The 13,163-nt window shown below is 36.8% G+C and overlaps 1 protein-coding gene and 1 long non-coding RNA gene across 5 annotated transcripts; one reads left to right on the forward strand and one right to left on the reverse strand.

The window, feature by feature from the left end:
- The first annotated feature begins 2,151 nt into the window (after positions 1-2,151).
- On the forward strand, positions 2,152-3,713 carry LOC106305234. Of its 3 annotated transcripts, none has more exons than XR_001262941.1 (4): positions 2,152-2,341; positions 2,419-2,481; positions 2,800-2,992; positions 3,656-3,713. It is a non-coding gene; the product is annotated as an uncharacterized LOC106305234 (long non-coding RNA). The 3 variants fall into 3 exon arrangements; XR_001262942.1 differs by lacking the exon at positions 3,656-3,713 and adding an exon at positions 3,303-3,397; XR_001262940.1 differs by lacking the exon at positions 3,656-3,713 and having other exon boundaries at positions 2,800-3,397.
- Positions 3,714-6,874: 3,161 nt separating this feature from the next.
- Positions 6,875-10,192, reverse strand: LOC106304018 (nucleobase-ascorbate transporter 1). 2 transcript variants are annotated; one of them, XM_013740394.1, is made up of 13 exons: positions 9,852-10,192; positions 9,486-9,583; positions 9,192-9,368; positions 9,024-9,124; positions 8,867-8,942; positions 8,732-8,791; positions 8,456-8,643; positions 8,288-8,384; positions 8,103-8,189; positions 7,950-8,008; positions 7,774-7,865; positions 7,609-7,686; positions 6,875-7,522 (listed from the first exon to the last, which is right to left on the reverse strand). In XM_013740394.1, exons 1-13 carry the CDS (start codon positions 9,925-9,927, stop codon positions 7,149-7,151), a joined length of 1,563 nt encoding a protein of 520 aa, XP_013595848.1. In that variant the 5' UTR covers positions 9,928-10,192; the 3' UTR covers positions 6,875-7,148. The 2 variants fall into 2 exon arrangements, with proteins under 2 accessions (XP_013595848.1, XP_013595849.1); XM_013740395.1 differs by having other exon boundaries at positions 6,876-7,522; positions 9,830-10,037.
- Positions 10,193-13,163: the final 2,971 nt, after the last annotated feature.

Below are 13,163 nucleotides of genomic sequence, written 5' to 3' on the forward strand. Positions count from 1 at the left end.
CCTGAAAGGTCCAATCACAGGTTTGCTTCTTATCCCATAGTGTGTTGTGTGCATTTTTAAAAATTTATGAATGATTGAAAAAAAATTAAATATGTGGATTGTGATCAAGGTGTCGTAAGAGATCTTACCTATGGATGGAATTTTCCGCCCATATTGTGTTTTATTCGGGAACAACACATAGTTGTAGTTCCCGAGCACTGTCATAGTATTAGAAAGGATTCACTTTTGTGAATTCAAGTCTACCGTTCTTATTCCTAGAAGTACGGGCTGCCAGTTAAATTAATGGTATGCCTTCCACATTCCTTAGTACTTCTGTTAGAGCGGTATGTTTCAATCTAGATGAGATTGGCTATCTAGTTACTGAGCTCAATTAGGATGTCAAGGAAAGAAGTATTTGGAAGAAGACCCGTCACCGTTGGCCTACAATGGTATTCTACCAAGTGTTTGAGCACCACTCATATCAGTTTGGCAAGTTGAAAACCTTTTGGGAAAATGGTGAAGAAGTGTACTCTAGTAACTTTACCGTTTAGAAAGTAGAAGATGAAAAGGAGCATAGTAGAGGACAGTCTGATAATCATGGAAGATGAAGATGTGTTTAAGGCATTGAAAGGATGGTCGACATCTAAAAGTAACTCGTTCAGTATTCTTGTTGTCATGTACAAATTCTGTAAGAGGAGACATGGGAGAAGGAGCCCAAGTCCTACCTGAGGCTAAGAATGATGATTAGAAAACAGATGAGAAGTTGTACACAAGGTTAGTTAGAAAAGACGTAGGAGAAAGAACTCAAGTTCTACCAGAAGATTAAACTAGATGAGTAGAAAAGAGATGTTAAGTGAACGCTGAAGAAGATTGATGAGTTAAAGAATAGGTATGACAGGTTGTTAAAATATCGGAGGATGTATCAATACATAAAGTATGAAGTCATCGTACAAGAGTACTCAGTTGATGAATCAAGCTTGGTATATACGGACCTGTTGAATCCTCAGTTGCTGGACAGAAGAAAGAAATCAAAAAGCAATGGAACAAGACTTGATCATGGGAAACATCAGAGAGATTAACTTGTTCAGAAAATTATGAAGAGGGTCTCAGATAGATCAAAAGTGTATAGAGTACTGTAAGTGAAATCATTCTTGGAATGGGTGAGTGTGTATATTTGAGAGTAGCACCCTTGGTCCGAATCATGTTGGTGTGATTGATTGTGCATGTTCTTGTTTGATTGTTGCACGGTTAATCAAGTTAACACTGACCAGACTGGAGATGTTACTTTCACGTATGGCACATCACCTAACGTTCCAAATTTCATATTGCTGTTATGGGGGAAAGCCAGATAGAAAATGTTGAGATGTGATAGTCTACAGAGACAAGATTGTTAGAAAAAGTATGCATACCGCAGTTGACAAGAGTTGTGCAGAGTAAACAATTTGGTTATCTTGAAAGTAGCTGCTCAGAAAACAAAGGATCGGTTAGGGGAATCAAGGAATCGACCATGAGTTGTTTTGATATGGGCAAATGAAGATAAGTTCAGAGCTAATATCCAGAACTCCTTTTAGAGACAGTGTTCTGTAAAGTGTGTACAGCTATGTTTTCAGAATTCAGGGACGAATTCTTTTGAGGGGGGAAGAATGTAATAACCCTCACGAGCAGATAGAATTTTGGTCAAGAAAAATTCCACTTGACCAATTTGGAGTTGGTTCGACAAGAATTAAAAATAAAAATTGACCCGGTGAATTATTCTCGACGGGACTGTCTCGTGGCCAAAATAGCTAATCTTGATAGTTCTGGTCGAGTTTTAATTATTATGGTCAAGTTTTATTCAATCCGGAAGGGTTTATATAAAAGCAAGGCGAGAACCGATGGATGGGAAACATTTGATCGAGAAATGGTCGGGAATACTTTCAGCCGCTTGCGAGTCATGTGCATGCCTTGTGCTGCCTGCCTGCTTGCTTCATTTAGATTATCATGTGACTGTCACAAGCTACCTGCCTACTTGTTCATTAAATAAGTCACATGTTGGTCACAAGCTACTTGCTTCAGCTGCTTGTAGCTTTCTTCATGAAAGGAAAAGTTCAGCTGCTTGTGCTGCTTGATGTGCTAAAGTATGTCTCCACCTGTCTAGCCTCAGCTTTGCCTAAGTAACTCCTTATTCTTTAAAACACCTTCTTCTCTCCTCTGGACGTTCATAACCTGCAGCATAACAAGAGAAATTTTCAGAGAAAAAACAATGAGAAAGAAGAGAAAAAGTGAGAGAAAAATCAGAAAAAAAAAGGGAAAATTAACCACGACCTTAGATGACTTTCTTCCATCCTCTAGCTCAATTCCCTGCTGTGTAAAAGATCAGAAGGTGAGGTACCCAGGGTAAACCCTAGGCCTTGTTCTGTTTGTGTGATGAACCGATTCTGATTTATGTTTTTAAAACAGTCCAGCCATGAGTTCAGTTTAAGGGGAGGATTATCTGAGTTCAGATGGCCATCAGTTGCTGTTGTAAGCTTCAGTCTCTGGTCTCAGACATGTCTTGATCAAAATCAGATGTTATTTAGTTAAGCCGTTGTCATGGATCAATTGTCTAAGCCTTTCTTCGGTTCAGATTTATTTATTTCAGATTAAATCAGTTTGCTGAAATAATCAGCTCATCTGTTATGAACTGATTGGATTTAATCTAAACTGAGCTATGGCCTTAACTACACTTGAACTGAATTGATTAAGCTTGTCCTGAACTGAGCTGTTAGGAACTGATTTAAATTTCTTCTTCAGAACCGAACTGGTGGGTCGATGATCATGTTCCGAATTGTTCCGTTTCAGGTCAGTAGTTGAGTAAAGTTTAAAGGATCACCTTGCTCATCCAGTAGAACCGTACAAAGTCTAGATGGTTAAGGAGAGTGGTCGGATCAGCCGGATCCTTGTGGTGGTTTTCAATCAAGAATGTTCCAGAAGCCGAGTGTGATTAGCTTGAGCTTGAGTCTAGTCTTCCTTAGCCAATCTCATGGATTTAAAGGTGAGTGTAGATAGTTGATTAATTAAAGAGATATGAATTAGTGTTGCATGATTGAAAATGTATATGATTGATAGGCTTTGTCTCTTGATCAATATTGAATTGGTGAGGTGTTTACTTAGTGTAAAAGCTTATTAAATATTCATGAATGTTCATAGAGGTTTACTCCCGAGCCATAGTACTTGTTCTCAAGTACTAATATATAATATAATTAAGTATGGAAGTATTAATCATGTGAAGTCTTATTATAAACCTGTCTTCCAAAATATTCCCGTATGAATGATTATTACTGTGTATTGTTCCTGTGATATAGAACAAGGTCACGAAGACACGATGATAGGGTCGCACCTGGAGGCCGTGTAACTGCACGCAGCGTTAGATGTTCGATCTTTGAATATCTGATGGCGATGATGGTGATGCTAACTCGCTAGACTCGTTTAGCCTTTGTGGTTTCTCGATTATATGAATGATATGAGACAGGAAGTGAGATATATGACTAGATTTACAATGATGGAAGGATATGCCTTATATATAAATACCAGTTATGGAATTTATTTCCACTGCATACAAATGGAGTTGATTGCTTGAGATATTATTAATATATGTTGGGGTGAGGGACTAGGCTCACTGAGTAAACTAGTTACTCATGACTCATTTGTGATGCAGGTAAACAGTAGGCAGGAGACCTTACTCTAGGACAGGAAGTAACATCATTAGCCAGCGGTAGTTTTATTATCCTTGCAAAGTCGTTTTGATATTTCTTATGTATAAGATTTGTTGACCAAAACCTCGAGGTTAATTTATAACAAATTTTGTAAGATGTTTTTGAATGATATATAAAGAATTTTTTTTAAAGTACGGGTTCCATATGATATTAGTCCTTGTCCGGACGAACTAACCATCAGGTATTGCTTTGTCGGGTTGAAAAGCCTAGAGTGATATCCGATAGGAGCGTTGGTGTTCTTTGATTGTTGGTCTAAGGCGATCGAAAGTATTCTGAGAACCTCAGATCGACCATCGCGGAACATCGACCGTGTCATTTCCGGTCATCTACGATCGGGGGTGTCACAGACATGGAGACGTTTTGTGCCAAATGCACCACTTGCCTAAAACATAAATCCAAGTTACAATCATAAGGTTTATATACGCCACTATCTATTCTAAACACACCATAGTTGAACATTTAAATTCTTGAAGTCATCCACGAGGATTCTATCTTTGTAGTTGTTGATAAGTTTTCTAAGATGGTCCATTTATACCATGCACCAAGAAAAAATAAATCTCACTTAAACGATTGGCCTATTCTTCAAAGAAGTGGTTCATCTACATGGTGTACACAGAACTAGTGTCTTTGATCGTATAACAAAATGCCTAGTTATTTTTGGAATATACTGTGAAAAGCTTAAAACAAAGTTATTTTTCTCAACTACTTGTCACTCTCAAACCGCTGGCCAAATTAAGGTAGTAAATCGTACACTCTCACAATTATTGAGAGCCTTGGTTGGTATTAATCTAAAACAATGGTTTTCATGTTTACATTTCATTAAATTTGATTAAAACAATGCCAAAACTATGCTACTAAACATTCTCCTTTAAAAGTTGTGTTGGAGGTGGATTTCGCACCCTATCAATCTTCGGCCCAAAATGCAGAAAGGCCCATTTCATCTAAAGACCCAAAGAAAAGTCTAGAGCCCGCTTTGTTAGAAGACAAAATCCTACAAAGTATATGAACATTTTTTTGGACGCGAGACTATACTTTACAAAACCACTTGTCAAAAAAGAATGTCTAACAAGTTTTCAGAGTATGGATGATATAGTTTGGAAGCATTAAATACCCTTCGGGCGAAGTGAACTACATCTGTTTCACATCGAATATATGACATCATTGTCCTGGGAACAAATACTGATCTCATCATTAACAACGACGATTTGTATTCTCGTCGTATTTAGGGTGTCATTCCTTCTGGATCTGAATTTTCGCTAAGAAGTTTAAAGAAAGAATCTATAGAGATCAACACCAAATCCAATATTCTCTTAATAGTCATTGTATTAGGAGCTTGACTCGTAAGCGATCTCGCTTCGTGCCTAGCTTTCTTTCACCGCTCAATCAAGACAGATCACAAAATGGACCATTAGCAAATATGATATCTAGCATCACACAAGAACAGGTGTAGAGTCTCAAGTGTTGTCTAACTTTATAATTGAGCTACTGATCGAGTTCTCGGAAAAAGTGTCAAACCTAAGAGTGTTACACAACTAGCTGGTTGAGTCCCATCTTCATCTACTTCACTCCATCATCTAGTCAGGCTGGAGTGTTAGTCAACTAATAGATTGATTCCATCATTATCTTTCCAAGAATTCCAATCGACCAAGGGTTATCGTCCACCTCAAGCGTCCATAGACTCTTGATATACCTTGGTTTTTAGGGATTTTAACCATGGTATAAGTCTATTGTTAGAGTCTTTATTATTCGTTCGAGTCTGTTTTAGAGTCTTTTCAGATTCAAGTACGTTTTGAAGCATTTTGAAAATTTTGGAACCATCGAAAGCATCAAGAGGAGTTGTGCTGAAAATTTGAATTCCAAGCCGATATTTGAAGAAAGTGTCGATCGGCACTCCTTTGGTATCAGTCGATACCTATTGCGATTAACCAAAGCTGACCCAAGTTTCAAGAATTTCACTTTGGCCCAGAAATTTCATATTTGCAAGAAGACCCATGGACGTTTTTAACATATTTAGTTTATTTTCCAGCCAATGCTTAGGCTACGCTTTATTCTATTAGTGAGTTTTGGAGAAAAGATCATAAATTCCTTCAGAAATTGATTGGAACTCCAATATTTTTTATTCTTATTTTCTATGCAGTCTATTCAGATTATTGTTATGTTCTGCATGATCATGTCTGGATAATTACCAGTTAGATTTACAGATTTTCTAGGGTTATGAAGAAATGCTGATTAATAGAACTACTAGGGTAATCTGATTATATTCTTAGCTTGGATTGCTACTCGTGCATGTTTTTAGAATAGCTAACTAGAAACTTGATCCTATGATAGTTGTAAGACACGAGACTATAATCAACACTTGAATTGAATCCTTGCTAGTTAAATAACTATTCACACCATGAGTTGGTCTAGAGATTTAGTGGACTAATCGATTAGGTAATTACTGCTTGTTTGCTTCTTTGAATTCGCAAAAAGAGTTAGTCTTTGATATCACAATGAGAGTTGGATAACTTACTATTTGACTTAGAGTTTTAGAATTGCTCCTAATAAACCCTTGAGAGAGTTGCCTGAGGTAATTTGAGCATATCGACCATCGACCATCGACCATCGACCATCGACCTTGTCTCTCGGCCATTGAACATCAGCCGGGCTGTGCATATATCATCTTAAGTTATGTTTTTGAAGTTCTATGAAATTGGTTGATGCTACGTCGATCAGTCGATGATAGGTTATAGCTTTGATTTTTGATGTTATTAAAACAAAAATGTAATCACCAAATGGCTTCCGTCGATCATAGAAAGGTCCACATGTTCCTATCAGAAAGCAAAACACAAACATTTTTACCGTATGTTTATTCTTTGATGTAAGAAAAGCTGGCTAAACTGATGCTTCCGCAATTGAAAAAAAAAATGATTGTTTAATGTACCCAATAACAATTCTGAAAACTTAATTTGACTTATTTCTTATAATTATGTTCTTTGATTATCTAAGTGCAACACCAGAAATTTACATATTAACAAGTGAAATAATTTTCTATTACAGCTAAATGATGATAGGTTCCCACAACCACAAGAACTCAATTCGAATGGAAAGTAAGATATAATAGAGTAGTAAAAATCTATTATTCAATGTTGTGAAATACAAGAACAAAGTTTGAGCTTATTGATCTGTGTATGTAAATAAGGAAATGTTGTCACTGAGAATACATTAAACTGAAAAGTTCCTACAAATACTTGATTTCATTCACACAAGAAAATATCTAGTAATATGTTTTAGTGGTTATCTTATTAAAATCTACAGAAAGAAGTGATTAAATATTGATGCAACAACTACTTCAACAATGGAGGTCATCATTTTAAAACCCACCATCAAAAAAAGAAAAGAATTATCAGACCCTGAAGTCTTCTTGGGTGTAGAATCTGAAGTTGATAATTATTACTACGTAGGAGGGAAGAATCTGTTGAGGTTAAAGGGCAAAGTGTAGAACTCTTCATTACGATTATCACCTCGAAAAGTTCTAAACTTGACCCACCAAGGCATGCCCCTGTCTTTCTTCGATCTCTCAACTTCAACTGTATTGTCCATGAAAACGGCAATGATAAGACCAACAGTAGCTGGAGACATGAACACCGTGTTCAAGAATGCGTTGAACCATCCCGCATTTGTGTGAACTAGCCCGTAGTGTCTAGCGTCCCAGTATTGAACGAAGAACTGAGGTATCGAGATGCCAAGAAAGAGCGAAAGACCCGTGATCATCAAGTTTCTCATTGAGTTCATGTTTGTGAACTGAAGAAACGAGAGACCAACAGCAGCTGCAAAAAGAAAAGAACACAAAAAAATATGTGAATGAATCAAAGGTTTGATGAATAACATATTCATCTTCTTTTTCTTGTCTTACCAACGAGGCCAAAGAGGACACAATGCAATGCTGCGTAAATTGGGACTGGTATGGACGCAAACACAGCACCGAATTTGCCTGTTCGAGAAAGACAACAAAAACTTCAATAAGATCACATGAGGGAAGTACACTCGAATTGTTAAAAGCCTAGGAGCACGAGTATACCCAATACGGAGAAGAAGATCATGAAGCCTGCAGATACTTGAACAACACGACGGCTTCCTACTCTTGTTAACCCAAGAAGTCCTACATTCTCTCTGCAATCAAAATCACATGTAACTCCTTCATTAAGAGAGTCTGTTAATATGTGACAAACCATACAATAGGTAGCTTTTACTTACACTAGAACAGTAGATCCTGTGCCTGTTCCGAAAAGACCGTCAAGCAACACACCAATGCCCTGATTTTTTTTTTTTTAAGAAGAAACATAGCAAAACAAATATATAAGAAAAGTACGGTATGTGATTGAATAGGTTTTGAAACTATTCCCTCACCTGCCATCCAATGCCTCTACTCAACACATAAGCAGGAGGCGGCGTGGCTATGGCTAATCTTGAAGCCGCCAAGTAAGCTCCAGTAGACTGCACAAAACCAATAAATTTAATAACCATCTCACACTTCATTCATCATTCTCTAAATTAATAAGATGAAAACTTAAAAACAGCCTGCTACTTTATACCTCGACCATGGATACAAGAACCGCAGACATCATGGCAAATGAGTGGCCAGCTGAAAATGTTGGAGGACCCCATTGGAGAGGGTACGGAAACTTGAACCTGATGAAACAGTTGTAAAGAGCAAGCAATGAGAATATGGACGATGTAATCACAACAGGAGAGTATTATACCATGGAGCTGTTGATATAAGATTTGCTTGGTCAGTGCGACAACTATGTTGTGTATGCGGTGGCTTGTGTCTGTAAGCTCCACTGGCGGTCAGGATAATGGCGTAGATCCAAACAAAAGATACGCAGATCAAGATCGGGAATCTTTCAAAGATTGGGACATCTTTAAATGGTCTGACATGTTTTAGATACTGCCAAGAAGAATGCGGCGTGATAAGTATGGTATAAATAACTTTGAGAGCAAGGAAAGTAAGTCGGAAACAACGCAAAGGTTCTTACTTGAGTTAGTCCGATGACAAGCAGTAGCATTGGTAGTCCAATCTCAATGCAGTTTCCAAGCTGAATAAAAAAGTTTGAAAAACGATACAGTTAGTGATGTTTAGTGGTGTGGAGTGAGCATTTTGTAAGAGTTACCTGAGGAAATCCTCTCTGGAACATCCCGAGACCAAGCAATCCAACAACTGGTGCCATTCCTAGAGGACTGAAAAACCTGAAATCGTAAAAGAAAAGCAATTAAATGAGAATTTGGATAAAGAAATTGGGTCATTATCAAGGCAATGAATGTAGTTACCTTGAGAAAAGGCCCCATACTTGGCTGTAACCAAGAATGATCTGTATGCTTGATGCTACGATTAAGGCCCCTTGTATGGCTCGCATTGTGTGAATAAATCTCTGCAAGAAGACGATAAACAATTACACCGTGGTCGATTAACAAAGTGGTCTCTGTAGGGCTTTATACCTCATGATCACTGGAGATCCTTTGCAAGGAAGAGTCATTAATGATGTAAGCGATGGGGACTACATAAGCAAAAGAGCCTCCAACAACAGCAGGCAACCTCGTGCCAAAGAGAGCTTGGACAAGTGTCTTGATACCAGCTACAAAGAGAAGTGTCTGCATAACCCGCGCTTTGTCTCCCTTTGGAGATAAAGGTTACAGTTTAGATAAACATGGAAACATTCAAAACATAGTAATCAAATCCTTTTAAAATTTGTAAGTATAAATGGAGGGAAACAGGGATGGATGTAGGCTTACGTCAGTCCCACCCATTGCTGGGACGAGCAATGCCGGTATAAAAGCACTTGATCCAAGCATAAGAATGTAGTTTTGAAATGCTAGCAACACCGTTTCAGCTGCAAGAAACACACATAAATCGTGGTTCCAAAAGGTTCAGAGGAAACAATCAGTGAAAACAAGATGTTCAAAATTAGACCTCAGATTTCTATCTTTGAGAAACTCCATGAAAGGCCCAACAAAACTAGAGTTTCCTTAATTACAATAGTTTGAACAGCAAATTAAATTCATAAGGTCATTGGTCCATCCATACACACATAATATTCAACTGCATACAAACTATTTATATATATATATATACATACAGAGAGAGAGAGGGGGTTTTACGCCAAGGAGGATTAGAGTCGATGCAATACTCAAGGTCTTGATGTTGCTCCATTGGAGGATGGCTTATCTCCGCCATGGCTCCGAGGTAGCAACCAGACGAGGACGAATAAGAAGCAAAAAAAATAGTAGAAGAACCCAGGAAGAAAAGAAGAAAAAAAAAAAAGTAGAGTAGAGATATAAAGTGAGAAAAAAAGGAAAATTAATAAAAAACAATTTAAGAAAAAGGAATATGCAAAGAGAGACAATTGCACTGCGAATTTTAAAGCTTCTCTGTAACTTCTTCTCTCTCTCTGTCTTTCTCCTCTAGCGTGGCGTTGATGAAAGAGAGATCTTTCCTCTTCTTTTTGAAATTGTTTGGTTATTTACAGATTTGCCCCTGATTCGCTTCTGCATTAACCAACTGAGGTGGGGTCCATCGTAACGGAGTTACTTCATTTCTCAGGTTATTTTTGTTCGTTGTTGCATGCGCAAATCTTTAAATGCGCAAATCTTCTTCAACCTGTTTTCTCGGCTTAATATTTTAATTTCGCATTTATGGCAAAATCAGAAAGTAGCAATTTTGCCTTTTTTTTGTCAAAGCAATTTTGTTATTTGTTATTCTTTCACATTTTTTTTTAATATTTTTGGAGTTAACAAAAATTCTAAAATATATATTTTTAATTTAGGTATATTAATTATACAAAATTAAAAATATTATACTTTTAATATATATTTTTAATTGAATTTGCATTACTTAATTTTTACTCCTATTAGTTAAAGATTTGCTAATTTTATTTTTTATACATTTGCTAAATTATATATTATCATTCTCGATGTATATTTTAAAATTTATATATCTTTTTTTCTGGTAACAATGTTAAAATTCATTATAGAGCTTTTATATTTTTTACAGAATGGAAAAGGACAACAAAAAACAGAGAAACAATATTGAACCTACACAGCATACTCAATTTAACTAAACATGGACTGACTTAAGTTTAGAATCTAAAAGCCAAGGATACATCAAAATCAGAACACCCGCTTGCCGCAAAATCAAACCCGCAGTGATTGCGAGAACCTGAACCCGGTAGAATAGCAGCTTGCCCGATGATCAGTTCTTAAGGATCGGGTTCATCAAGAACAGCTTGCAGAGATCTTTTAATTTGCATCTTTCGCGGACATACATCTTCATTTGAGACCAAGACCACCCACCTAGACAAGGACGAGCTTTATTTGGAGAAGGAGTAACCAAGACCCGCCACTAACCATCGAACCAACACCAAAACGATAGAGAAGCAATCACTACCTAAAGCGTACAGGATGCAGCCCTAGATCTACCCCCTGAAACCTGCAGACCCCGCACGCGCCGCCACCGAGGAGTATGGTCGTGGTTGACAAGTCCGACGACTTGATCCCTCGCACGCGTCCCCGCTACGGAGAACCCGAAGCAGACTAATCTCGGGTGGAATCAATGGCAAGCACTGAGAAGCTCATGAGAGAACGACTGATCGACTTAACAAGCTCGCCGACGGAGACCACCGAGCTAGCCAAATAAACACCGTAACTCCACCAACCAGGGGAAACATCGACGCCTTCAGCCAATCAAGTCGACTCAGCCACACCGAAAATGACAAACAAAAGAGGCAGATGAACGAGAGAACCCGACTCCGACTCTAAATCTGCCACCAGATCTAGACCACCGCTTCCACGAATGACCAAAGAAACCGCTCATCCACTCCACCATTAACGATTCTCCGGAGATCCAAGCCCGACAATGTCAGATCAAACACCGCCATGATGCCGAAGATCCAAAACACCCAAAAAGAAAACGAATGAGACGGAGGGAGAAGAGAGACGAAGAAGAAAAAGAAAAAAATAGAGGGGACGACCGACGACGACAACATTATAAAATCGCCGGCCACTCAAAACGGAAATCAGATCTGAGATTTACTTTGAAAGATAGTAAAAGAAAGAACCAATCCAAAAAATAATAATTATATATCTTAGTTTTACTACTATGTATTCAGATAAATCGAACATATTTTCTAGTTAAGATACTATGTTACATCTACAAATAAATTACAGTAAATTTTTAACCTTAATTTCATGCGTAATAAACATTTAGATGGTTTTTCTTTCTTTTTTTATCTGGTTAAATGATATTTTTAAAAAAATTAAAGACTTCTACATCTTTTGCTATTATCATATGCATATGTTCTTTATGCTTTATCTAAAATCACGTCGATACAAATACCGTGAAGCGTTGTCAGGTAACAACAATAACCAAACTTAAGCAGAATATGGATGAATCAATGTTAAAGATTGCACGAAATCCTATTCTTCAGCATGCTAGGTAGCTGTAAGACTATATCCAAAATTGTGGAAATTTGCAATACTTGGATATATATACACATAATATCATTCGGCATGCATATTGTTTTCTGTCTTTTTTTTTTGTGGCAGCACGTGTTCTCTTCCGTAAGCGTGATGAAGTTATACCATAAATTATCTACCAGACAATAAAATCATACATTTGAATAGAAAACTATTTGATGTAACTCATGATGGTGGTTTGGATAGTATTAATGAAAATGAAATTATAGTGTTAAAAAAGAAGAATAGAAAAATATTTGATGTAATAAGAATAAAAAGAGAAAATTCATCAAATAACCAAATTTTAACAAAATGTTTAAAATATAGAATTTCTAGTTCCTTCCGGTTTCAACTTTTCATGTAATAAATATATAAGATCCAGCTGGTAACCATTACAGGAACACTACGAACATATAAAAAAAAATGGAAATAAATAAAATTATAGGAATGAGTTACATCTGAGATATCAGAGATATATCTGAGAAAATATATTTATTTTTAAATCGAAAAGTATATAATAAATTGCTTGAATAAATCAAATCTTCCTAATTTTTTTTTTAAGTCACAATAATTTCTGATTTGATTATTTTTCGAAAAAATAATAATAAATATATGGTATATTTTTCGAAAACCCTAACCTGATTTCATGATTGAATTGGTTTGCTTGATTGCATATTGTTTGCATACTAATATTGCATACTGAACATGAAATCTCGACTGTTAGGGATATAGATCATTCATAGTTTTCAAGCAATCTGATCTGAACTGAAAAAAAATCATTATACTAAATGATCCGATCCAATGGGATGAAGAAAATATGGAACATTTTCCTGATCATCTAAGATAGAATCCCTAAAGGCCTTGAAACCTTGTGTTTGAAATAAGAGGACCTTAAATCTGAAAAATACATTGATCCACACCTTAAACCGTATGGTTTTAAGAAAATGCATCATTTAGAAA

This window comes from Brassica oleracea, chromosome C7 (assembly GCF_000695525.1).
Source record: "Brassica oleracea var. oleracea cultivar TO1000 chromosome C7, BOL, whole genome shotgun sequence".
NCBI classification, from domain to species: domain Eukaryota; kingdom Viridiplantae; phylum Streptophyta; class Magnoliopsida; order Brassicales; family Brassicaceae; genus Brassica; species Brassica oleracea.

Excerpts from the sequence above, each read along its gene's own strand:
- LOC106304018 (XM_013740394.1), bottom strand. The coding sequence starts at position 9,927 with ATGGCGGAGATAAGCCATCCTCCAATGGAGCAACATCAAGACCTTGAG. Across the intron at positions 8,385-8,455 it reads CTTATATCAACAGCTCCATG|GTTCAAGTTTCCGTACCCTC; the intron begins GTATAATACTCT and ends CTGTTTCATCAG. Across the intron at positions 8,190-8,287 it reads TTCTTGTATCCATGGTCGAG|TCTACTGGAGCTTACTTGGC; the intron begins GTATAAAGTAGC and ends GGTTTTGTGCAG.